We start from the raw sequence: 27,492 nt of genomic DNA, 5'->3' as shown, positions 1-27,492 counted from the left end.
GACTTTGTACCAGTTTGTCCTCATTCATTCACAAACTGTCCTTTCATTTAAAAAAAAAAAACACTCGGCACTCTCTCTCCCGCTCCTGTCGAGGCGCTCGCTTACTTACGCACGCAAACGCCGAATATTTGAGGCGACTCCTGGATGTGTTTTATGCAGACGACATCTGACAGGCCTGAAACGAAGCCAGGGCAGATATGAAAGCAGGCACTGTCTGTCAAAACCAGGAAGTAATCACACACACACACACACACACACACATCCACCTACCTCAGGGGCCCAGCTGAAAGTCATTAGCCCTAAAACAATGTGCTGCTTCTACTGTTAGTCTAAAAAAAAGAAAAATAATAACAGTAATAATACTTAGGAGAATTACGATAATGATTTGAGAGGATCTCAATTATGTGGCGGTGCGTTCAGGGTCCCCGTCAGGGTGTTGGACTGTGGAGCTGCAGGATTTGCTGCAGCCTTGATTGTAATAGCCATCGGTGATTACCCCGCTCTCTAATCCCATTAGACTTCGTTTGGAGCGAAGGATGAAAAACATTATAAATGAAATGAAAAGAACGTTTAAAAATCATCATCATAAAAACTACATCCATATGCCCGAGAGTGTTGTTGTTGTTGTTGTTGTTGAGTGAAGTGAAGTGAAGCAACACAAAGAGAAGAAGTCGATATAAAAACACAAATCTGTTCATCTGCAATGTTACAGGCAAAAAGTATAAAACACATCAAACATCATCGGTACATTAAAAACAAGAAAACTCTTCTTTACATTTGAGGACGAAGCACACGCACACACTGCAAAAACTCTACATCTTTCCAAGAATATTTGTCTTATTTCTTGTCAAAATGTCTCATTTCTAGTCAAAACTAATCTCTTTTCACTTAAAATAAGACTCATCACCTAAAAATGAACTTGTTTTTAGATCATTTTCACTTGTTTCAAGCATATTTTCATTTGAAATAAGTAGAAAAATCTGCCAGTGAAAGCAAGTTTTTTGTGCTTGTACAGTAATAAGGAAGAAAAACTTGCTCCACTATCAGATTTTTCTACTTATTTCAAGTGAAAATCTGCTTGAAAGAAGTAAAAAGTGTCTAAAAACAAGCTACTTTTTATGTGATGAGTCTTATTTTTAGTATAATGAGATTTGTTTTGACTAGAAATTACATTTTGACTAGAAATAAGACAAATATTCTTGGTAAGATTTGGAGTTTTTGCAGTGCACACACATGAAGACTTGTTGTTCTGGATGTGGATGTTTTATCTGGATGTGGAGGAGTTTCATTAACGTCTGGACGTCGTCTCAGATTAATACGATCTGTCAGAAGAGTTGGAAGGTCGTCTGCCTTCGCCTCTACCGGCTGATTAACACGCTGCTCTGATTACACACACACACACACACACACCGCGCACGAGGACGTTTCACACACCGGGTCGCACACCTTCACTTCCTGTCAGGTTCTGCTGCCAAAGTTCAAACTCATTTAAGAAGAACGACAGGTCGATGGAGGAAAAGTGAAGTTAAAGCTCCTTTAAAATAAAGGTAGATGTTTGTATTAAAGCTCCTTCAGTATAAAGGTAGATGTTTGTATTAAAGCTCCATACAGTATAAAGGTAGATGTTTGTGTTAAAGCTCCATACAGTATAAAGGTAGATGTTTGTATTAAAGCTCCATACAGTATAAAGGTAGATGTTTGTGTTAAAGCTCCATACAGTATAAAGGTAGATGTTTGTATTAAAGCTCCATACAGTATAAAGGTAGATGTTTGTGTTAAAGCTCCATACAGTATAAAGGTAGATGTTTGTGTTAAAGCTCCATACAGTATAAAGGTAGATGTTTGTATTAAAGCTCCATACAGTATAAAGGTAGATGTTTGTGTTAAAGCTCCATACAGTATAAAGGTAGATGTTTGTGTTAAAGCTCCATACAGTATAAAGGTAGATGTTTGTATTAAAGCTCCATACAGTATAAAGGTAGATGTTTGTGTTAAAGCTCCATACAGTATAAAGGTAGATGTTTGTGTTAAAGCTCCATACAGTATAAAGGTAGATGTTTGTGTTAAAGCTCCATACAGTATAAAGGTAGATGTCCATGTGTAGTGTGATTATAAAGCAGCTCTAGGTTCTATATTAATACTGTGAAAGTATCAAAGCCTCAGTCCACAGAGAAATGCACACAGCCTGGATTCAGAAACTGAGCCTTTAAAAACCAGCCGTCAGGACTTCCTGTCACTTTGTGATGTCACAACTAAGCCCCGCCCCCTCACCACCACCTGGACCCACCATCCAACAACAACCTTACTTTAGGATTTGGTTTCTCTGAGTGTTTTATTCTGAAATCTAAACTCTTTTTATATTGGATCACTGTAGGAAACAGTCAGCCAATCAGAAGAGAGGCTCGGAGCATCTTCCTCTCTTCTGATTGGCTGACACCGACCTGTTGTCACTAGATGGAAAACAACAAAATAAGGAGTCTGATTTAAAATGTATTAAACATCCCTCTCAGTCAGTTATTAGTGGTGTTTTATATCCTGGAGCTTCTCCTCTAAAAACTGTTTTGTTTTCAAATTTCATCGTCTTCAGAGTCGAGGTGTGAGTGCGAATCAGACGTCAGCGTCCAGATACAATAACACATCCAGATTCCAGATCAACTCAATATCACATCTAATGTCTTTTTTTCTTTTTTTTTTAAAATCGAATGCAACAAGAAACATCAGGTTCTTCACTCAGAGGAGAAACGACAACCCAACAACAAAAACCAAAATCCACACGTTATTCCACTGATCCAGAAACAGCAGAGAGCTGTGAGTCCGTCTCCATGGACGCAGACAGAGCTCCTGTACAAGTTGAACTTTTTTTCTCTGTGTGGGTTGTAGAATTAAAGGGATAGTTCAACATTTTTGTCAAATTGGCCCATTGCCATAATCCCTATAGTCATATAGCAGTAGGTTCGTTACCTTTAATTGTCGGTGCAAGCTGTTTTTAGAACGGCGGAGCAGAGCCGTGAGCTGCTCAGAGCTATGCTACAGAGGCTAAAGGAATTTCTTGGTTTCCCTCATCAAACTCATCAAAAACACAATCCAACAACTCCACAACGCTCTGGTGGACAAGTTGTGAGCTGCACATTCACCACGCTATGAGATAATAACACAACGTTACCACACAGAGTTGTTTTGGAGGGAAAATCATGCTAAACCACTGATGCGTGTTGCCTTCAGGGACAGTTTTTCATCAACAGTCTCTGTATTTCCCTCTAAAACAACTCTGTGTGGTAACGTTGTGTTATTATCTCATAGCGTGGTGAATGTGCAGCTCACAACTTGTCCACCAGAGCGTTGTGGAGTTGTTGGATTGTGTATTTGATGAGTTTGATGAGGAGGGAAACCAAGAAATCCCATAATGAGCCTCCGTAGCGTAGCTCTGAGCAGCTCACGGCTCTGCTCCGCCGTTCTAAAAACAGCTTGCACCGACAATTAAAGGTAACGAACCTACTGCTATGACTATAGGGATTATGGCAATGGGCCAATTTGACAAAATGTTGAACTATTAACCTTTAAGGACGAACCTGGACGTTAACAGAAGTGGAATAACTTGTGAATTCAGCTTCAGGGTTTATTTTCCTCTCAGTTTTTGGGACAAACGGAGCAAAGCAAACAACATTCATATAATAATAATAATTATTACAACATTAATAATGATAATGATCATGTCCGTCTACTTCATAGCAATCATCCAGACCGGTATGATGATGTCGGGGAAGCCTTCCTGCTTCTCCACGGCCAGCACCTCCAGACCGGCCTTGGCCACGATGCTCTTCATGATGTCCAGGTGGCGGCAGATGCTGCTGTCGATGGGGTCCAGCTTGCAGCCCTGCCGCGCCATGTTGTCCTTCATGATGATCACTCCGTTGGGACGAAGCGCCTTCTTACATCGAAACAGGAAGTTCATCAGGTCCTTGTCTGTTAGGTGACCTGGAGAAGAAGGAGAAGAAGGAATATCTAGTGTGAAACTGGTCCCTGCAGTCATCTCTCTTTCCTACCGCTGCTCGCCAACACCCTGGCCAGGTAGATGGAGTGAATGAATAAAAACACATAAAAACACATTATACTGCGTTACGCACCAGATGATTTATTGCACCTGGCGGCTCAGACAGGTGCCCAAATAATTAAAAAGAAAGAGGAGGAAGATTTTCTTTTTTCCATTTCTTCCCGTTGCATCCGTCCAAGCAGCCAGAGGATCTTCTCTCTGGGTCCAGAGGAGATAAATAATCCCTCCCATGTGTTCGAGCTCCAACATCTCCACAGAGAGTCAAATTTGGACGAACCAGGGTCTGTCCTCTTCTCTTCCTGGTTCGTCCAATTTGGATGAACCGGGAAGAGAAGCTTCTGCTACAAAACAAGCTTGAAATATAGACTTATTTAATTTTTTTCGGGACAATTTCGCATTTCGGGGCTTCAATACAAGAGGGACATTACATACGAGCAGCATGGAGGTATTTGGATGTTTTTTGGTGTGTCTTTTTGTTGCGAAGACAGTTGGTATCCATTTGCAACCGTCATATGGACATGCACTGCTACGCCGAGACCCCCTGTAACTCAGAGAAGCCACGGAGGACTCTGAAACTTCTCCCAGCCCTTAGTCCACATGAAGGGGAGGAGATAATGAGTAGAGTTCTCAACGGGCCTGAAAATTACAACCCGAACCGACCCAACCCGCGGGTTATTAAGCCCGGACCCGACGGAGCCCGAAAACACCAGCATTAATTATCTGTCCGAACCCGGCCCGGGCCGAAAAAAAAGAAAAAGCGGCGTGCTATCTGTGCAGCGGGACGTGCCGCTGCCGGTGACACAGCACTGGTCTTCTGCCTCACGTCATCTGGGGCGGGACTTAACGTACTCCTGTAGGCTACACTTGCCCTTTGATCAGCGGGCGCAATTGATTACATTTCCGCCGCGGGAACGGTGCGCCTTTGTGGAGATTTATCCACCAACCAGTGCGCGTGCTGTTGACGCACAGCTGTCAGCTGCAGGAGTAGGTACAGGGTTTCCCGCAGCTCTTTGTTGTTAAGGCGATATTCGCCGCCGCCGCCCCCCGTCGGACGATGGCCGCATCCTACACACCACAGAGAAGCGCGCATGCATAACAGCAGCACGTGTTGAAAGCAAAACTTAATACGGCATGGTGCCCCCCCCCCCCCCATCAACAGATCCGCGCTACCCCCCCCGTCGACAGGTCAGACACCACCTTAACTAACAAATTTTCTGGGGAAACACTGAGGTACATGCCTATTGTCGACATTTTCACGCAGTGATGTTTCATTGGTTCTGCCCACAGCAGCACAAGATGCAGAGTGGGATATAATTGCCTGAGACTCACACGTAAACAAACAACAATTTACACCATAAATGTGTTTCATGAGAGAGAAAAAAGGAAGCCCGAGGTCCGACCCGACCCGAGTCACGTTCATATTTCTTCGACCCGAACCCGGCCCGAACCCACGGGTTCCGTCGGGCTGGCCCGGCCCGTTGAGAACTCTAATAATGAGTGTAATTTCAATTGTGGGTGAACTATCCCTTTAACGCAGGATCAGACGACATGAATTCAGGGCCATTTTCACTCCATTTTGTTGTGTGATAAAACTGAACTGACAGATTTTCTGTCTAGGATGCTCTCTACGACGTCCACGACAGAAAGTCTAACATGTTAGAAGTTTTTACATTTCTTCTCCTACAACATGAACCTGGATGTCGGCCAATAGGACGACAGAGCTCTGACTATTGGTTTACACACAGTGAAGCTCCGTTAAGCTGCTTCATGTCTCAGTGTCAGTGAATGTTTTAGAGGTGAACACGTTGGTTAACGTAGTTCATACCGTCCTCTTCACCAGACCCAGGAACAACTCCACCATCGCTTCTTCTTCCTTTTCTTCTCTTTATCTGAGCTAAAGCAGCTACAGTCGCCATGATTGACAGTTTGTTGAGGCGCCTCCCTGACGGTCGATGAACTCCAGCAGGGTCGTGGACCATGATTGGATGAGGTCATAGTGTTTCCATTTTCCCAACCAAGACACGACAAGAATTTATGCCACTGTGATTGTTTAATGGAGACCATCAGGAAAGACGTGTAGTCTGAACACGGCCATATTCTCCCCTCTAACACTGATCTCAGACGCATCGTACCAGGTAAAAGGCCAGAAAACCAAAGATATTCAACATATGTAAAGATCCTCCATGAGCGGCTGCTCCAGTGATAGAAATGGTTTCACTTCCTGTCTCTCTAAATGGGCGTGGCCAACCGTCACCACCTCGTCTGTGAACGTGTGTGTGGATTTATACAATTTGAAGGTAGATGAAAGTGAGATATTTATATTTTCTTATGATAACATTACATATTTAGCATGATGAAAATAATTTAAATCATTTTCACAGGAGTTTGCGGCCGTTTGTTTGACGTTGCCATGGAGATCTGAGCCAAATCTGGCGAGAGTGTGTCGTAGAGACAGAGACAGGTCTGGAACAAAGTGGATTTTCTCCTGAGTGACTGTGGGGAGAAAGGACAGACCATAATCTGTGTTCAAGTTAAATTGTCCCATTGAAGTCAATACACTCTATGCTGCCTCTGGTCTCTCTAAAGGGGCGTGGCCGAGCAGAAGCCTAGTGACATCATACAGGAAGCTGACTCCTCATGGGGGGGCGGGGTTTATAAACCGTCTTTGATAAAACTGCGTGTTTGTCTTCGTACCGTCACCACATCATCAGGTTTGAACAGGAAACCAGAGAAAGTGGAGAAGCCAGGTATCGAACCTCCGATCTCCTGATTAGTGGTCAACCTGCTCCACCTCCTGAATCACAGCTGCACAAGAGTTTACACAACTTTCTTTGCTGCTTTTTCCTTTTTTTTCTACCCCCGTCTCTCTTGTTCTTATGGTAACCAGTAACCATGGCACCAGTACACCCAACTGGATGCTGTTGGACGTCTTCAGGGTGATGATTGGTCTGTGGTGAAGAGCCGTGCAACCCTATAGCTCAGCCTCTCTGTTGTTTGAATCTGGGAAGAATGGATCTTTCTTTTTCTTCTTTCCTCTCTGGTTTTGTTCTCCACCGCCCCCTGAGGGACAAACATCTGTCTCTGCAGCAGCGGTCAGCGGGCGAGGACGACGGCATGTGAGCAGCTGAAGACTCTGAACCACAACAGTGACGCTCTGAATAAAAAGATCATTTACTAACTCTCTGCCTGCAGGTTTCCTCTTCCTTTGCAGTTCAGTTTCCAGGTTTCACGTCATCGAGTCCAAAACTTTAAAAAAAAATAATAAAACCCGAGCTGGACAGAATCCATGTCAGGAGAAGCTGCTGCACAGATCAATCACAGGTGGATGTAGCAGCTCCTCTAGAACCTCCAGTCTCTTTACCACAGATTAAAGGGATAGTTCACCCAAAATTGAAATTTCGTAGGCGTAGCAGTGCATGTCCATATAACGTTTTAAAATGGATACCAACTGTCTTCGTAACAAAAAGACACACCAAAAAACATCCAAATACCTCCATGCTGCTCCTATGTAATGTCCCTCTTGTATTGAAGCCCCAACATGAGAAATTGTCCCAAAAAAAATTAAATAAGTCTATATTTAAGCTTCCGCTACAAACAAGCTTGAAAAATACTGGTTTTTCGGGACAATTTCGCATTTCGGGGCTTCAATACAAGACGGACATTACATAGGAGCAGCATGGAGGTATTTGGATGTTTTGGATGTTCTCTGTAACTCACAGAAGCCACGGAGGACTCTGAAACTTCTCCCAGCCCTTAGTCCACATGAGGGTGAGTAGATAATGAGGGAAATTTCAATTTTGGGTGAACTATCCCTTTAAACAAACAGGACATGTTCACTTTTTAACTCTGGACAGAACCATGCTAACTGCCCCCACTGCTTTCAGTCTTTATGCTAAGCTACGCTAACCACATCTGGAATGTGAAAGTTTCTCTGCAGGTTTTCACCGCCACTTTGCTGATTTCTGTTTGTGTTCACATGTTTATGAGTGGCTGCTTTAAAGGGATATTCCTCTGTAAGTATAACCCAGTAGAAAACCCCCACCCCCCCCAGAGATCAAGTTTACCGACTGCAAACTTCTCTACTTGTAGCGACTTCAGCACAGACAGCCAGATAGAAAAACACTGCTGTCTATGGAGCCTCCAGCCAACCTCCATCAAGAAGCCTCTCATAGCCACAAATAATGTTCAGAACAGCACCAGACTACATCAACAGTACAAACAGGGTCCCATCCCATAATATGAGGCATCAAACACCTGCAGGCAGGGCCGGCCCCTGGCATAAACCCTCTATGTGGTTGTTTAGGGCCACAGCCGTTAGGTGGGGGGCCACATGATCAGAAAGGTACCGGGGTTCATCAAGTCATTTAAACATCCTGAGGTCTGCACGTGCAGCTATGAGCTTTATATGTAATGTGAAGTCAATATTCAGCTTCTTTTATCTCACATTTGAGACATTTGGTGAAAATAGAACGGCAGAATGACAACATTTGTGCTCAAAAAACAATCTTACAAAATGTCATTTTAGACTTGTTTTGTATTCATATCCTATTTCAAGCACCAAAACAGTTCATTCTCATGACTGAAGGAGTGTTTTCACAAGGGATTGGAAATGTTTCAAAAAGCAGACCTCAAATTTCCAGCATTTGTCCTAAATTATTTCTTTCTACAGTGTTCTAGGACAAACTGGCCTCAGTGTGCTTACAGCAGAGGTTCTAATATTTAGACATAAAACACTTGAGTATTGTTACATCTGCAAGTATCTTAAAAAGATACATTTAAGAAAATATGTAAAAGTGGAGAAAATGTCCTCAAACCTCAGAGGGATAAACACGTCTGTATTCAGTTTTAACCAGTGATTTGGTGGGGGCCACCAAAATCCTAGGGCCGGCCCTGCTGCTAGCTTTAGGACCCTGTTATCGTTTCATCCCATTCCAATATCCGGGGACTACACGATCTTTACCTCATAAAAAAGATCGAGGTAACACTTTACAATAAGGGTCCCTTAATTAACGTTAGTTAGTACATTATTAAGCATTAATTAACTGTTTACAGATATATTAACAATCATTTTCATGTATTACTTAGGATTAGTTAACACATAAATTAATGTAGCCTATTAGTAATGTTTACTACTCAAAGTTAGTTAATAACCCCCTAATAAATTATTAAATAATTAGTTATTATTATGTATGCATTACTCAGCATTAATTAACACATAGTTTATATATTAATGCTTAATAATGTACTAACTAACGTTAATAAAGGGACCCTTATTGTAAAGTGTTACCAAGATCGATTCATGCTCAGCTAATTGGTGGGAGTTCAGAGCTCAAAACCCCGCAAGAGTCTTGTGATCGGGACCGTGATTCGGCACTAGTTGCTTCTGAGCGTAATGAGATTTTGGTTCGCGGGTGGAGGCAGGGCAGTCACGTGATTGCGCTACACCAATACACTTTTCGTAAAGACAACAGCAATATGGCTGCCGCTATATGTCCCGTCTGTCCGTCCTGGGTGAGGGATCCCTCCTCTGTTGCTCACCCTGAGCTTTCTCCTGCTTTATTTTCTTGGTGAGTTTTTCTTCAGTGGATGTGAGGGTCAGAGGTCAGAGGATGTTGTCATGATGCTGTGTAAAGACCATGAGACAAACTCTTTGTAAAAATGGGCTATACTACTTTTTCTACTGGTTCATTGCTGTGGATTGTGGACAGCCTGATGAATTCTTTTCTTGTGACCACTTTCAGGATGGTTTCGGCCCCTCCTTACTTTTACATTTGTTTTCTACTTGAAATTACATTGCATTATGACAGTGATGCCTGATGCTTCTGCCATGTGATTTTTCTAGTGGACATGTGCTATTTGGAGATTTGTTTGTATAATGTAGACTGTGTGTATATTGCTCCTCTATCTTCTTGTTTTTTTTCCCAATCATCACATGACATGTCAGGTGACCTGTGCATTTATTTAAGCAGGTGTGTTAATTACTGTCTTCATGTCTGATGAAGGGCTGAGATGTCCGAAACGTTACCACTTGGTGTGTGACAATAAATTGTCACGGGAGCAAAACTAGTGTGCGGTCTTCTTCTTTCTTTACCTGTATCTCCTTTTGTGGACCTGCACCTAGCCTCACCTTTTTGGGATGTGCGTGTTTTTGTTCTTACTATACTAATAAAACTGCCTTGGCTTGCCTTTTGTAATCTGAAAAATGACGCAATGTAATGAATGTATGTATATAATAACAATAAACAACCGTATGCTGATGTTTCATTCAGGCCCTGGATGTCGGAGCGGAAATCAGTTTCTGTAAGACTTTTTCTGCTTCACCTTACGGCCTATGAAGTCACTACAACTAGAGACGTTTGTGGTTGATAAACTTGATCTCTGGAGGGGGGGTCTACTGGGTTCTACTGGGTCTGACGTAGGGTTAAACTTACAGAGGAATATCCCTTTAATTAAAGTGGACATATTATGCAAAACTCACTTTTTCATTGCTTTAGTATGTGTATTTGCGTATCCGGAGCGCCTCCTCACCCCTTAAACGTAAGTTTTGACAACTACGTCAACATTTTGTAAACGGCCATAGTCAGAAAATGTGTCTCTTAACAAGCCGTTTTAATTTCACCCGGCTTATTACATCACAAGCTGGGTGATTTGAATATTCCAGAGAACCCAGCTGTGCTCAATCTTTTGGTTTTTCTGACCAAAGCATGTTACTAACATTACTTTTAGACATCAAGGTGCCATGTCAAGAAGCAGAAATGAGCAGAATATGTCGTCTTTAAGGAAACACTGAAGCCTTGGTACTTACACGCCACCCACTGCATCCAGATGACGTCGTACTTGCTCTTGGGCGGCGTGAAGTCCTGCAGGTTGTAGCAGTAGTAGGTCTCGATGCGGTCGGCGTCGTCGCCCAGGTATTCCTCGTGCGCGTGCAGCAGGAAGTGCTCCATCATGTCGGCCAGCTCCATCTTCTCAAACACCGGCAGGAGGACGCCTTTGGACACGCGGCCGATCCCGGCGCCGCAGTCCAGAGCGCAGTGAGTCCCGGCCTTACCAGGACCCTGAGAGGGACAAGACACCACCGAGTCAGAGGAGAGAGTAGGCTGACCTGTCCCCGGTTAAAGCTGTCCCTCACTGCAAAAACTCAAACATCTAACCAAGAATATTTGTCTTATTTCTAGTCAAAATGTCATTTCTAGTCAAAACTAATGTCATTCTACTTAAAATAAGACTCATCATATTAAAAGCAGCTTGTTTTTAGACACTTTTTACTTCTTTCAAGCAGATTTTCACTTGAAATAAGTAGAAAAATCTGATAGTGGAGCAAGTTTTTCTTTCTTATTACAAACACATAAAACCTCCTTTCACTGGCAGATTTTTCTACTTATTTCAAGTGAATATATTTGTTTGAAACAAGTGAAAATGATCTAAAAACAAGTTAATTTTTAGGTGATGAGTCTTATTTTAAGTGGAAAGAGATTAGTTTTGACTAGAAATGAGACATTTGGACAAGAAAAAGGACAAATAATCTTGAGTTTTTGCAGTGCTGAAAATGTCCCCGATTTTAATATTGAATGGGGGAGGAAAAAAATAAATAGTTTGTTGCTGGTTGTTTATGTTTCATCTCTGTTTTTGATTGTTACGGCTCTAATGTTAAAGACATAGTTCAACATTTTGGCAAACTGGCCCATTGCCATAATCCCTATAGTCATAGCAGTAGGTTTGTTACCTTTAATTGTCGGTGCAAGCTATAAATACATTTTATTTGTAAAGCACTTTTCACAAAGTAATCTCAAAGTGCTACAGAAACCAGAAACAAAATAAACAAAAGACTAAGAGAAATGTTATGTTTTTTAGAACGACGGAGCAGAGCCGTGAGCTGCTAAAGGTAAATTCATGCAAAACCGCTGATGCGCGTTGCCTTCAGGGACAGTTTTCATCAAGCAGTCTCTGTATTTCCCTCTAAATGGCAAAAGGTTTTTACAAACAGTTTGTCCCAAAGGGCTTTACATGGCATCGAAACCCTTTTAACAGGGAAAACCAGGAGAAAGCTCAGGGTGAGCAACAGAGGAGGGATCATCACCCAGGACGGACAGACGGGACAGAGATGTTGTTACAGACAAGAAAACAGTTTACAACAGAGAACTCTGTGTGGTAACGTTGTGTTATTATCTCATAGCGTGGTGAATGTGCAGCTCACAACTTGTCCACCAGAGCGTTGTGGAGTTGTTGGATTGTGTATTTGATGAGTTTGATGAGGGAAACCAAGAAATCCCATAATGAGCCTCCATTAGTAGCGTAGCTCTGAGCAGCTCATGGCTCTGCTCCGCCGTTCTAAAAACAGCTTGCACTGACAATTAAAGGTAACGAACCTACTGCTATGACTATAGGGATTATGGCAATGGGCCAATTTGCCAAAAATGTTGAACTATCCCATTAAATGACGTCATATCACAAAAGAAACAGAGTGGACTATTCTTTCATTTTGATACAGAAGCATTTTGTTGAAGTTGTTTAATCTTGCTGGTGCTGTTGCATGGTTTAATCAGATTTATTTATTCTATGAAAACATAATTTCTGTAGTAGAAAGTGGCTCTTACTTGGTCTGAAAGGTTGAGGAACCTCTGACGTAGCACATGATAACATAGAAGGATGTTTAACCACCGCGCTGAAAGAAATCCAGTCGCCTTAGGATAAAGTGAAACACATTGTGAAAAACTAAGCCTGAACTTATGTTTCACAGAGGACTAAATCTCCAGCTGAATGTCTGTGTCCCTGCAGCATGTTCTCCCCGTATCTATAAGTCATAAAGGGCTCTTCTGCAGCATCATCTGCGCTGCCAGATGTCAGACCTCTGGACCTTACAAAGCACCGATCCCAGAGACCTCAGCTCCTCGGGGCAGCGCACAACTCTGAACTCTACCACAGGGGAACGGAAAAGCCTCCTCACTTGAATCGCGCTGCTTTTTCTTTCCCTCTCATTTGGTATTCTGACCTCACTCCAACCCCGTCACCGGAGGGGCCCCGGTGTGTGATTGTATGAAAGATGGGGCCCGGAGGAGCTGTGCGCTTGTTACAGAATGCTTCCTGGTTTCGGTGAATTAGTGCCATATTGCTGCTCTGTGCTGTGCTGTGCTGTGTGTTACCGCGGCTCGGTTTAATCTGGATGTGCTTTAAATCTTTTCCCCTGCTACGCTTTGTGTTTTTGGATGGAGACGTCAGGTTTAAAAACTGAAACAGGAGCGTGTTTGCAGCCGGGGGACATGGATGTGTGAGCTGGATGAGCTGGACCAGACTCATCACTCAGGGGGGGAGGAGCTAAAACCTGAAGCCAACAGCATCGACAAGACAAACACACTGTTTTAGACTGGATTGTGTAATGAGGTGTCTCAATGGCTCTCAAAACTTTTTACATCAAGGAGCCTAAATTGACACAAATGAGACAAAGGAAGGACACCCATTGGACAAGATTTTGAAGCATTAAACACCAGAAATACACAAATATATTTGTTCTGAGACTGAAGAATGTTACTTTCATAGTCAATGTTCGTTCAAATTAGGGCCAATGGTGTGACTTTTTGGAAATATTGTAGAGAAATTTCAGGGAAAAAGTGGTGCAATTTCTCCCCAAAAATGTTTAAACATTAAAGGGACAACGAGGAGTTTCTCCAGCGGCAGAATGAAAAATTCTGCGACAATAAAAAAGTCTGATATTAATGTGGATGAATCTACGTTACCACTTGTTAATGGTCCATTTTAGATAAATCTATGGTTTTGTCTCTTTGGTTATTTTGTTATTATTAGTGGTGGTGGAAATGCTGGGCGAGCCGACCAGCGTTTCTTTACTTTCGGTTTCGTGGCGAGTCATGAGAATAACGCCGCCGTATGAATCTCCGTTTATGGTGGGAACTACGACGGTATGTGATCGTCTTCCAACCTCTGACTTTAATTCTTGATGAATGAAAACATGAGTCTGTCTTGCGCCGGTCAAAGAATTTCACGGTGCGCGGAGGCTCATAAATGTAGTGAGAAAACACTTCACTTTAACAAAACTCCTCATTGTCCCTTTAAAAAAAATGTGGTAAGATTTCTAAAAAATAAAAATAAAAATTCTAGGAAAAAAGTGGTAAGATTTCTAAAAAAAAATATATATATATATATATATATATATATATATATATATATATATAGAAAAAAGTGATACAAATTTCTCTAAAAATGCTTAAACATTGCTAGAAACTGTGGTAAAAATTCTCAAATTCTTCTGTTTTGCTTGTTTTGTTTATTATTGTGGTCTCTTATTTTTTGTTTTTATGAGGTGAGATTTCTCTTATAAACCCATCTGGGTTTCTTTAATCTCACCTGCACAACTGGTTTGCTGTTTTTATGCTGTTTTTTCTTCTTTTGTTAATTGTGCAAATAAAATCAAATAAAATCAAAAAGAGTTTTAAAAATATTCTAATGAGCACAGTGCAACTTTACAAACTAAACTCAGCTGTAAAGGCCTTTGCACGTCACCAAGTCTGTTTTTCGATAAGTGAGAGGGACACACAGTCATCCTCACTGCCTCCTTGACGACTTTTGTCTCCCTTTGTGAAATTTGGAACAGAAAATATAAACGTATAGTGATAAAACGTATCGAACTCAGTGTGTAAGGAGTCAGTAGGAAAACAGACCTGGTGTACAAAGATCTGAACTCACAGACGGAGATCTGAGTGCAGAGAACAGAGAGCTGATATCTCACATGTTAAAACCAGTCGTTCTTGAACATTGTGTCACTCGCTGCTCAGGACTTGTTCTGTTTACATTTTGCACCAGAGAGAAAAAAAAAGAAAAAGTGTCCACTTAAGTCATGTGTGTGTGTGTGTGTGTGTGTGGCTCCTCTGAAGCATCCAGTCTTAGCAGGTTATAATTAGAGCTCCTGTAAAACTGATCCTTTAAATAACACAGTCTCTGGGCCAAACCCGTTCCCCAGAATTAGCACCCAATCACATGTGCTGCATGTAGACAAATGTTCCTCTGCTGTAGACGCTGCAGCCCTGTCAGCTGGGTCGACACCAGCAGATATTTTAATAATAAAGGCAGTGAAAATGACCATAAACAACACAGATGCCGCCCGGTGGTTGTGTTGGGTGTTTATGCGTCTGGCAGCAGGTCTGAGCCGCTATTAGAAGCTGTACAGTGAGGACGGTGGATTCCTGGTCCAGAATAGACTCTGACATGATGTGTGTTTCACAAAGAGCAGCTACAGGGTAAAGAGATACAGCCGAGACGCCACCGTGGAGTTTCTCACATGTCACAGACCGAGAGTCGACTCGTGTTTCTGGTTTCCTTCAGGGTTCTTATGGATCCTTAAAAAGTCTTAAAAGGCATTGAATTCATTCATCTAAAAACAAGGCCTTAATTGGCATTAAAATGTCTTAAATCAATTTTTCAAACGTCTTAAAAATGTTAACACTTGGTGAGTGGTATTTTATGATTGTAATTAGTCTCAAATCTCAAAATAATTGGTAACATTCCGACATAGAGAAGTTAGTGGCGGCTAAATTTCTCTTTTTTCTGACTTTTTATGCTTTTATTTTGAAAGGACAGCTGCGGAAAACTCGTGCGAGTTTGTAGTTTTCACCAAAGTCCGTACTTTTAATGGAAACACACAGAACTCAGATTTCTTTTAATGCGCATCATTTCCCAGTTATTTGAATCACTTTGGATGGAAACATACAGTACAGATGAGCAAACAAGTCCTTTTTAGTTTATCATCTCCTCTCCACAACTACACAGCTGTTAAATGATGTCACTCACTCACTCACTCATAGCCCCACCCCCATTATTCATGTACACTGCAAAATCTTTCCAAGAATATTTGTCTTATTTCTTGTCAGAATGTCTCATTTCTAGTCAAAACTAATCTCTTTCCACTTAAAATAAGACTCATCACCTACAAATTAACTTGTTTTTAGTTAATTTTCACTTGTTTCAAGCTGATTTTTACTTGAAATAAGTAGAAAAATCTGCCAGTGAAAGTGAAAGTTTTTTGTGCTTGTAATAAGAAAGAAAAACTTATCAGATTTTTCTACTTATTTCTAGTGAAAATCGGCTTGAAAGAAGTAAAAAGTGTCTAAAAACAAACTACTTTTTAATGTGATGAGTCTTATTTTAAGTAGAATGAGATTTGTTTTGATTAGAAATAAGACAAATATTATTGGTTTTGATTTTGAGTTTTTGCAGTGTAGCAGTCACTTTACCTTGGACCACATAGGAAAGTGGGTAAAATTGTCGTCGACGTTTTTGTTTTTGTTTTTTTTTGCATTTGTGTTTATTGTGAAAGTCGGTCTTAAATTTCATTTCAAGTGGCTTTAAAAACGTCTTAAAAAGTCTTAAATTTAACTTGTCTTAAGCTGTAGGAACCCTGTCCTTTCTCGCTGGTCGATACTCCACTCACCACAAACCTCTTGAGAAACTGCCGGGAACCCTCCAGATCCACGTTGGAGATGTCCACGTAGTCTCCCATCATGCCCTCCTCCGAGGCGGGAACGTCCTCGTAGAACTGCTGAGCTCGGTAGTAGAACTGCTTCTCTCCTTTGATGTACTCGCAGGTGACGGGGAACAGCTTCACTGGTGGGACAAAGAACCACAAGATTAGGCAATAGGGCTGGGCCAAAAAATCGATTTTTATATTAATCGCTATTTTTTTTCAATTTATTTATTTTTTTTGGGGGGACGACCAATAGTATTCTGTGCCATTACACTCGACAAAGTCAAACCGGCCTGTTGTGTTCGTTTGTTCACAGATATCTATGTGAACAAACGAACACAACAGACAAACTGATGTGATGATGTGTGTATTGGTTTTTGTAAATATGACTTAAGATGTATTGTCAAATGTTTGGTTCAACCTGCTCTTGTTTAAGGAAAGAAAATCACAATAATTGAAATATAAAATCGCAATACTTGGTAAAATCGAATCGCAATACTTGTTTAATCAGAATCGCAATTTAAATCGAATCGGGACACAAAAATCGTTAGAGAATCGAATCGGCACAAAAGCGTATCGGCCCAGCCCTATTAGGCAAGGCAAGGGATCTTTATTTATATAGCGCATTTCATACCAAGGCAACTCAATGTAATTTACATAACGAAAAAGAGAAGCATAAAACAGAATAAAAACAAACACTAAAAACAGAGTTAAAAGCAAGAGCAAATAAAAGTAAAAGAAAAGAAAATAGATTAAAAAAAATAAAATAGATAGATTAACCGATTAACCGGGGGCGTATCCCTCCGCCACTGGGACTAGTGTCGGATTTCCTCTGGAAACATTTGATATTTTTGTCATGAAAAAGTCCAAATGAACTCTCCAAATGCATCAAACTTGAAAGTTTCCCCGTCGTTTGTGGTTTAGAGAACCAAGGTGGGCGGGGCTGAGAGATGCAACTGTTCTGTTGTGACATCACAAAGTGACAGGAAGTCCTGACGGCTGGTTTTAAGGCTCAGTTTCTGAATCCAGGCTGTGTGCATTTCTCTGTGGACTGAGGCTTTGATACTTTCACAGTATTAATATAGAACCTAGAGCTGCTTTATAATCACTCTACACATGGACATCTACCTTTATACTGTATGGAGCTTTAACACAAACATCTACCTTTATACTGTATGGAGCTTTAACACAAACATCTACCTTTATTCTGAAGGAGCTTTACTGTAATACAAACATCTACCTTTATTTTGAAGGAGCTTTACTGTAATACAAACATCTACCTTTATTTTGAAGGAGCTTTAATACAAACATCTACCTTGTATTATATTATTTTCATCTATTTGTGAGTCTAATTAACTTGATGAAGATGAATTTGACTGCTGGCAATTCACCATCAATTCACCATAGATGGGGCGATAATATTGTCTATAGGTTGTCACAAACTTTTCTGAAATGCTCAGAGAAGACCTTGATACCTTGTTCAGTTTGGACCAGAATCACAAACCTGCTAAATCCTCCATCGTACAACAACAGAAACCGTTAGAGGTAGAAACAAGTGTTCACCACCGCGGCCTCAGGTGAAAATAACATACAACTTGGCGTTGGAGCGCTCTGCGTGTAAACTATCACTGTTCCCGGCCTCGAAGGACATGTAATAATGTGATTATCAGCAGACTATAAATACCAAGGAGCTGCGCTGCTCAGCTGCTGCTTGATATAAGATCACACCACGACTGATTCATGAAGGATTGTTTGCATCTGAAACCAGGACCCTGATGGACAGCGGTGTGGATTCTGTTAGAGACGCTTCACTACTCTGTAATGTGATGTCAGTGACATGCTGTGACATTAAGAAACTTAACACGTGGATCCTTAAACCATCCCAACCCCTCGCTGCCTCCGCTCCGCCGAGCTGAAATAAATCCTGCAGAATGAACGCTACATTTCCCAAGGCTTAGACGACACGTTCCCGGTGTATAAAAGGGGGGAGGAAGGTGAGGGTCACAGGGGAACGTCCATCTGTTTGTCAAGGATCATCCAGTGGCAGAATTCATGACACCACGGTGAAACATTGAGAAGGGGGGGGGGGGTCAGTTCCAGCTGGACCTCGTCCCTCCATGTCAGAAACATCGGGACGAGGCGACGAGCCAGGAAACAGACCCAATCCTTCAGCACGTCTCGCAGAAAACAAGAGCTGTGTGGGCCCAATCCCATTTCTCTTTTTTACCCCTACCCCTTGCCCCTCGCCCCTTGAAACGGAGCTACAAGGGGTATAGGGGTAGAAAGTCAGCCCCTACGAATTGGGACACCCCTTCAACAATCACATACGTCATCACGTAGTCTCCACTGGCTTTTTACGTAAGCTGATGCGGCGAGCTTTTGCCAGAAATCAAGTAGCCGTGTACCATATAACTTAAAACAATAAGATAAAACTTAATGCAGGCTGATCGGTTCATTGTAAAACATTTATTTACTAATGTAAATGTGGTGATTTCTGTACGTGCAGAGCCCAGAGGCAGCGCTGCCTGCTCCTCTGACTGATACACACACGAAGCTTCACTTTTCATTCAAATAAACTAATGCTACTGCCACAATTGTCAGATTTCATCAATGAGACCAACATTTAAATGCTAAAAAGAATTTAACCAGCCGGTGGTAAACCTCTAAAAACCTGCGGGTAAGTTAATTAGCGATCGCCTTTTCCCCCGGGATGACGACGTAGTTTGGCCGGCGGAGCAGCGCTGCAGACCGGCTGCTGCCTCTGTGAGGAGCCGCTCCTCCTGGAGCTTCACTTCTCCGAAAAATCGTCGGAGCAAACTTCTAACCAGCCGTCATTTGGATAAACTAACCGCACATGTGGGACCTAAACAGTTACTTTCTCGCATGAAAAAATATTAAAACTTAATAAAGTGACGTAATAACAGCACTTCAGCAAGAAATAAAACAGCTTTTCGTTTTACAGCCACCGCTGCCGGCTGATGCAAGATGCATTCTGGGAAACTTTTCATACCCCTCCGTTTGGAGTGTGCCTCTGAAAAATCTCCGTTTGGAGGGGTATGTAGCCCTACCACTTCCTCCTACCCCTCTGTCCTAACGGGGATTGGGACACCCCTACCCCTACACGTGAACGCGCAAAACGGAGGGGTAGGGGTAAGTGGTAGGGCCAAGGGGTGAAATGGGATTGGGCCTAAATCACCCCCTATCAGGGATGTAGTGCACTAACTAGTGTCCTCGCCATTTTGTAGTGTTGTTCGAATTCTCCGCGATTAATTTCATCCACTATGTAGTGGACGACAAAACACCCACAATGCACCGCAAAATTGAGTGAACAAGCAATGTACACTACTTTCTACTCCCGTATGTATCCCACAAGTCAATGCGGTCATGTTTTGAGCAAGCTAATTAGCATGTTAGCTAGGATTTCTTTAGGTTATTTAGCAGTAAACTCCTCAGACGTAGGGGAGAGCGGGGTAAGTAGTGCCAATTTTTACTTAAACTGCCTTTAAAGCAAGGGGATTATAATAATGCCCCCAACTAATATATGTACATATAGTTTAGGATGTTGTGCATCCCTGGGAACAATCACTTTGAATCTTAAATCAACCGTTTCAGAAATATAGCTTTAGAAAAAAAAAAAAATTCTGGCACAACTTGCCCCCGGTGCGGGGTAAGTTGTGCCATTAGAGAGAATACACTGGGGTAAATTGTGCCATTGATAATTGAAGTAAAACAGATCATTTTAATCTCACAAATGTTAATGCTATATAAAAGCAAGACATTCAATACAAAATTAAAGCCAGAAGCGGCGATGATCGGGCCCTCGCTTGTCCCCATGCAGTCGCGGGGGCCTGAGGCACGCTGGGGGCTGTGGCGCAAAGAAACGCCATGTTTTGTTCATCCACCAGGCTACGAGCACAGCCAGACTGGGCAGGTGTGTTCAGGGGCGGTCCCTCATCACACATGTCAAGTTTCAAGCAAATCCGTGCCCACTGCCATGTTTCTCCTATACACAGACAGCACTGCCACTGGCACAACTTAACCCAGGCCCTTTGGCACAAATTACCCCAAGCCCAGTATTTTGAGAAAAAAGGATTCCCCAGCCGTTTTGAGCTGGCATCATGCTAACTGTATAGACTCATGGTGTAGCTTAATAAAGCACTAAAACATGTGTGAACTGTTTTCAATGTTATCTATAATTGTTCAAACATGGCAATCAAAAAGCCTTGATCATAGAAATTTTACTTTGGAGGGCAAAAACTTGTTTTTTGAACATAAATGTGCTTTCCTCTCAAGCCATGTGTCTCCCTTCTTGATAGGATGAGTGAAATGGACGCCCCTTCAAAAATATGTGGTCACATGACCAACTTCTTCTATGGTTTTCTAGATAACAGGGGTGGAACTACTTGCCCCATGGCACAAATTACCTCACTCTCCCCTATTTGCCTTGGCTCCGTTTGCCTGAGCAGCAGGAGTTGGGCAGCAGCATCCGAACATTAACAGGCAGCATTAAATCAATCTAATTTAGAAACTGTAGTAGAATATGTAGTAAATACGAGCTAACCAGCTAAGCTAATAGCCACAGCTCACGGTCGGGACACACAACAGTAGTCGACCAAACCAAACTTCCGATATTTCAACAGTTTATTGTCCGAGAAACACAACCACACAGAATCTCATCCTCAAATGTTCCCGGTTTTTCTTATTTTATTCTTATGTGACGGTTTGTTTACATGATTCTCTGTTCTCACCTGGAGCATCACCACGTTCAGAAAATGACCGTGTAGTTTAGTTTATTAGTTTAATAAGGGACAATGAGCAATTACATTAATCATTTAAAGGAAAAAAAATGAAAAGATGGTTGCACCAGATTTAGCTCCCAGCTAATTTCCATCTGTAGTCCCTACACATAACATAAAAATAGTAAAATACACAGAATACAAGTTACTATACAAGTGTCCGAATTCTCCTCCCGTCGTTCCCTACATTGTGTACATGATGTAGTGGATAGGGAGTGAGTGAATGAGTGGATGATTTCGAACACAGTCGAGCTGTGACCGTCAACGTCCTTGTGATTCAGGCTTCATGAGGACTGGATCACAGCGTCAGGTCATGTGACCCCCCCAGGAGAGCTTTCAGAGGAGAAGGGCTGAGGACAGTGTCTGGTGACACCGTCGTACCCATCAATCTCTTAACAGAGCAGCTGATTAGAGGCTGCAGAAACGGCTGACCGGACCACAATCTGAGACATCCCATCAAACGATACGACGGCTCTGACTCTGGAGATTCATGTTGATTTCTTCTTCTTCTTCCCTTCCTCCTAAGGGCCTAAATTAACATCCAGCAGCAGCGCAGCGGCAACAAGAAGAAGGAGAAGGAGAAGGAGACCGCCTTTGTAATTATCTGCAATTATCAGATCAAACACACAATCTAGCTGAGCTGATAACACACAAATCATTGTGATGCTGTTGTCCATATGGAAGTCATCAGTCAACAACAACAGCAGCACAGCCACAGACTGGAACAGGATGAACAGAAGCTAACAGGCTAACAGGCTAACAGGAGCTGTGTGTTCACTAGAAACATCTTCATCAGTGTGAAGCTGAAAGGGCCAAAGAGTCGTCAGGCCAAAGTCACATCAACTGGGTCTGATCGGTGAGCAGTGGACGACTACATGACTCCATGACTCCATCACACCATCAGTAGGAGCTGAAGGCCAAAGTGTCCAGCTCCGCTCGAAGACACAACACTGATAGGAAGCTGTTTGATGGACTGATGAGACCAAAGCAAGGCAAGGCAAGGCAATTTTATTTCTTTAGCCCATTTTTACCACCAGTTTGTCTCAAAGGGCTTCACATGGCATCATAACAACATCCTCTGTCCTTAGACCCTCACATCCACTGAGGAAAAACTCTTTTAACAGGGAAAAATTGGAGAAACCTCTGGGTGAGCAACAGAGGAGGGATCCCTCGGGGGGCGACCCCCATTCCGAAGATCGCCGAAGGGCGGCACTCCTGCTGAAAAATAAATGTCCTTGCTCTGTGCTTTGGTTGGGTTTAGGCAATGTAGAAAGGAGTTGGTTAAGTTTAGTAAAAAGATCAGAGGCCAAGAAAGTCTCTGCTAAAATGCACCTCCACCGTGAGTCAAACCCTGACCTCCTGCGCCAGGCAGATACTCTAACCACTGTACTACCATAGCTTTTACTGACTTAGGTGCCAGGTGCCTTAATCCTTTCGATGGCGGACATTTTTTCAGGGTCGGAATGGCACTCCTTTTCAAAAAAATAGTCAAGGGCCGGCAGTCCAAAACATGAAAGTAAACGTTCGGAATGGCACCCTGGACCCGGATCCCTCACCCAGGACGGACAGATGTGCAATAGACGTTGTTACAGACAAGAAAACAGTTTATAACAGAGAATGTGGTTAGGTTGAACTGTTTGGGAAGAACGATATGCTCTGATCGGACTTTTTCAGTCCCAATGCCGAAAACCAACACCTGGGCTTAGCTTAGCGTATTGGTCTATACCCGATACCGATCACTGTTCAGTTAAAGGTATAGGGCCTATTCAGAACTTTGAGCCCACTGTGGGTCTTAACATTAGTGTAATCACTCATCTATCAGACGATGGAGCCCAAACTTTGTGCAAAATCCTATTTTCCAGTAAATCCAGGGTAGTTTTTTTCCGCATTGGATAATGCAGGCGCACAAATTATGCATCACGTTGCTCACGATTCATCAGCCACTGATATTGGATCCGTCATCCGTCAATCAAACGTCTGAGACAAACGAGGAGACTCGTCCACCACCACCGACACAAACGCTCCTCCTCCAGATCCCTGTGGTCCACCAATAACGTAGCAAGCCTACGAGCTAATAGTTAGCTATGTTAGCTAAACACACTTGGCTTGATAACGACCAATCAAATTTGTTTTCCTTACTTCCTTCCTTGCGGTAACTCGTGGAAACTCGTGGAGGGAGGCGCGACAAACAGGACCGGCCATTTCTGCACACCTTTAATAAACCGTACACCTCACCATGTGGAAGACAGTGAAAGCATCAGGCTTGACATTAACTTCTCTATACATCTTTGTAAGAGGTTGTTGCTCTGTGTTGCTCTTTGTTTGAATAGATCGGTGTCATGGATCAGACCTGTTATCCAATAGCCTACCTGGTCTAACATCCCTATAGTCATAGCAGTAGGTTCATTACCTTTAATTGTCGGTGCAAGCTGTTTTTAGATCTGCGGGGCAGAGACGGAGGCATACGGTACTTTCACGTTTCCCTCATCAAACTCATCAAATACACAATCCAACAACTTCAAAACGCTCTGGTGGACAAGTTGTGACCTGCACATTCACCACGCTATGAGATAATCATGTAACATTAGAGACAAAGTTGTTTTAGAAGCAAATGCAGCCGGAACTACATTCCAGACACGGCTGCTGGGTGGAGGGATTTCAGAAGAGAAAGTAGTTCAGAGTATTTGCTTCATGTGTCGTAATGTTACATAATTAGCCTATACATGATTATTTCATAGCGTGGTGAATGTGCAGGTCACAACTTTGTGTGTTTTGGAGTTGTTGGATAATGCAAAAGTACCGTACGCCTCCGTCTCTGCCCCGCCGATCTAAAAACAACATGCACCAACAATTAAAGGTAATGAACCTGTTGCTATGACTATAGGGATTATGGTGATTGGAGAATTTGACAAAATGTTGAACTATCCCATTAATATTGGATCGGTGCATCCCTGGGAAGAACATGTACTGTAGCTCCAATGTGGAAACACCCTCCAACAGGTGGAGTTGAGGTGGGAGGAGTCATGATGGAGACTGTCCACCTGCTGAAGCTCAGGGGAAGCTGGTGATAGAGAAGGACAGAGATCCTAAATCTACAGGATCTGCAGGGAAATAATGTTAAGTAAGTGGGCCAGTCTGAGATCTTAAAGGGATAGTTCACCCCAAATTCAAATTGCACTCATTATCTCCTCCCCCTCATGTGGACTAAGGGCTGGGAGAAGTTTCAGAGTCCTCCATGGCTTCTCTGAGTTACAGGGGGTCTCGGCGTAGCAGTGCATGTCCATATGACGGTTGCAAATGGATACCAACTGTCTTCGTAACAAAAACTCTTCGTAACAACGACTCTTCCTGGTCGTCCAAATTTGACGAACCGGGAAGAGGAGCTTCGAGAAGCTTCCGCTACAAAACAAGCTTGAAATATAGACTTATTTAATTTTTTTCGGAAAAATTTTGCATTTCGGGGCTTCAATACAAGACGGACATTACATACGAGCAGCATGGAGGTATTTGGATGTTTTTTGGTGTGTCTTTTTGTTACGAAGACAGTTGGTATCCATTTGCAACCGTCATATGGACATGCACTGCTACGCCGAGACCCCCTGTAACTCAGAGAAGCCACGGAGGACTCTGAAACTTCTCCCAGCCCTTAGTCCACATGAGGGGGAGGAGATAATGAGTGCAATTTGAATTTGGGGTGAACTATCCCTTTAATCCAGTGGAGAAGCTGCAGAGATACATTCATTACACACCAGAGATCCTGAGAATCAGCTGTGTGAAGGTCCAGACTTCCTCCTGATGGCTGACCGTCCCTGGTGAGCAGCTACAGGAGGAGCCAGAGGAGGTTAAACCCAATGGGATCACTTCCTGTTTCCACCAGCTGGGAATGTTTAATAAAGACATAAAAGTGACAGATCACGTTTTATTCCACTGGCTCCGTCTTCTTGCTGTGTTTTTATGCTAGCTATAGGTTTGTCATTTTCTCTATTAAGACATAAAGAAAAATAAAAAACAACTTGGATTCTCATTTGGCTCGGTCCATTTGAAGCCGTCTGTAAATAATCTGCCCTGTGACTGTCATGTGTAGCGCTGACTGACATGACATGACAAAGTGCTTTCATGCCCGACATGCCATGCCATTAATGGGCCTTGTATCAAATGAGGGGTAAGGAAGTAAGGAAGGAAGATCTCCTGTTTCTGCAGCTGAGGTGCTTTCATGATGGACGAGTGTTCAGCCCGGACCGGGGTCAGGTTCAACCAGACTGACAAGCCTCAACAATGACAGGTAGCTACCAGACGCTGATGAATAGAAGAGATGAACAGAGACAAGCTCACATTCACTACAGGAACTTTATCACCAGTTTACCTGCTGCCAACGTCCAAACCACACAGAGCAGAGTGACCGTCTGCACCTGTTGACACCTGCAGGCTTATAAACCACGTTTACACTTCACAGGCTCATAAATCTGAACCAGGAAGGTGGATGCTTGAATCAAATATATATCTATACTTTGTTAGCGTTAGCTGACATTAGCAGTCACAGTTATATAACAGTTGTACTGGCTGATGCAGCTGAAGTTATATCCATCCTGTTGAAGGTTTCTTACACTTACGCTGCCTTTTAACACTTCATTTATACGAGTCAGTTTCAATATTATGAACGCTTCCTGAACAAAAACTTGGACGTATTATTATTACGCTTTGACTTTTTTTATTTTAAACATTTATATTTTATGGACAAGATAATAATATCTCACAATTGACGGACTAATAAAGGAATATTTTTATCGTATCTGTGAGCACTTTTAAATCCAGGTTAAAAACATTTCTCTTTTCACGTGCTTATAGAGCACTGAGCTCTTTTTAAGAACTTTATCTATTTTCTTTTATTTGCTCTTGCTTTTAACTCTGTTTTTAGTGTTTGTTTTTATTCTGTTTTATGCTTCTCTCTTTTTTTTTTTTAATGTTTTGTCTTTATGTAAAGCACATGGAGCTGCCTTGGTATGAAATGCGCTGCTATATAAATAAAGATGCCTTGACTTGCCTATCTTGTACTTTTGCAACATTAAGGTGGATAATAATAAAAGTCAGACTTTTCACTGTCTAGTTCAATGTTTAATGGATTTGTGATGTCGACAAATGTAAATATAATTCTATGAATACGATATAAGGCTATATGTCTGTCTTCATGGTGTCATGTCACCACCATGTCCACAGGAAATGAATTATAAAGGATTAACTGTATGTTGCAGGCTTCAGCATGCACAAAGGCTGTTGCAACATGTATATTATAATATTTGAAGGCATCATCCTTCCTTCCCTGCAGCCATTCACTTCCATTCAGTTCTCTACAACATGAAAATCAACTTTGAGCTTTGACTTTTTTTATTTTAAACATTTATATTTTATGGACAAGATAATAATATCTCACCATTGACGGACTAATAAAGGAATATTTTATCGTATCTCGTAATTTTGCAACATTAAGGGTGGATAATAATAAAAGTCAGACTTTTCAATGTCTAGCTCAATGTTCAATGGATTTGTGATGTCGACAATGAATACGAGTCTCTATATGTCTGTTCACGGCTTCATGTCACCACCATGTCCACAGGAAGTGAATTATAAACGACTAACTGTATGTTGCAGGCTTCAGCATGCACAAAGGCTCTAAGTCTGGACCTCCTGACCCTCCAGAGTAGAGTAGAGGTCTGGGCCTCAGTCCGTCGTCTTACCCACAGGAGTCTTCTCCAGCAGGTACAGGTAGCTGGCGAAGAACTCGCTCCGCAGCGTGTGGTGCAGGTGGAAGGACATGCTGTGGCGGCACATGCTGTCGTCCGTCCCCTTCCAGCGATCCCTGAAGGCCTGGTGAGCGCCTTTATACTCGAGGTTGGGCGACGTGGCGCGGCCTTCGTCTTCCACAGAAATCTCCATGTTAGCGGTCTGGTCTTCTCTTCGCTGGGCCGAGCGGCGGGCGGTCGGTCGGTCGGTCAGAGAGAGAGAAAGGAGAGGAGAAAGGAGAGGAGAAAGGAGAGGAGGAGAGAGCAGCACGGCGCCCGTTTGAGACTCTGTTTCTCCAGCTGCTTCTAAATCTGTCGAGCTGAGAGTTCAACACGTCTCAGCCGGAGTCCAAGTGATCAGCAGAGATCTTTTTCACAGGGCGGCGCTCAGGAAGT

At 42.5% G+C, this 27,492-nt stretch overlaps 1 protein-coding gene across 1 annotated transcript; it reads right to left on the bottom strand.

Annotated features, from left to right (window-relative positions):
* Positions 1-3,452: 3,452 nt before the first annotated feature.
* Positions 3,453-27,492, bottom strand: ntmt2 (N-terminal Xaa-Pro-Lys N-methyltransferase). The gene is made up of 4 exons (XM_085775477.1): positions 27,052-27,492; positions 16,491-16,663; positions 10,857-11,109; positions 3,453-3,975 (listed from the first exon to the last, which is right to left on the bottom strand). The coding sequence occupies exons 1-4, from the start codon at positions 27,248-27,250 to the stop codon at positions 3,719-3,721; spliced, it is 882 nt and encodes a 293-aa protein (XP_085631603.1). The 5' UTR covers positions 27,251-27,492; the 3' UTR covers positions 3,453-3,718.

Source organism: Trachurus japonicus, chromosome 4 (assembly GCF_045865225.1).
Source record: "Trachurus japonicus isolate A0001 chromosome 4, Traja_1.0".
In the NCBI taxonomy this organism is placed as follows: domain Eukaryota; kingdom Metazoa; phylum Chordata; class Actinopteri; order Carangiformes; family Carangidae; genus Trachurus; species Trachurus japonicus.
The sequence above is the reverse complement of the archived record's forward strand: the minus strand, read 5'-3'. Positions and strand labels throughout refer to the sequence as shown.

Coding starts and splice junctions, on each gene's coding strand:
- ntmt2 (XM_085775477.1), bottom strand. CDS start 27,250: ATGGAGATTTCTGTGGAAGACGAAGGCCGCGCCACGTCGCCCAACCTC. Junction 16,664..27,051: donor GCTGGAGAAGACTCCTGTGG/GTAAGACGACGG, acceptor TTGTCCCACCAG/TGAAGCTGTTCCCCGTCACC. Junction 3,976..10,856: donor CTGGATGCAGTGGGTGGCGT/GTAAGTACCAAG, acceptor CTTCTTCTCCAG/GTCACCTAACAGACAAGGAC.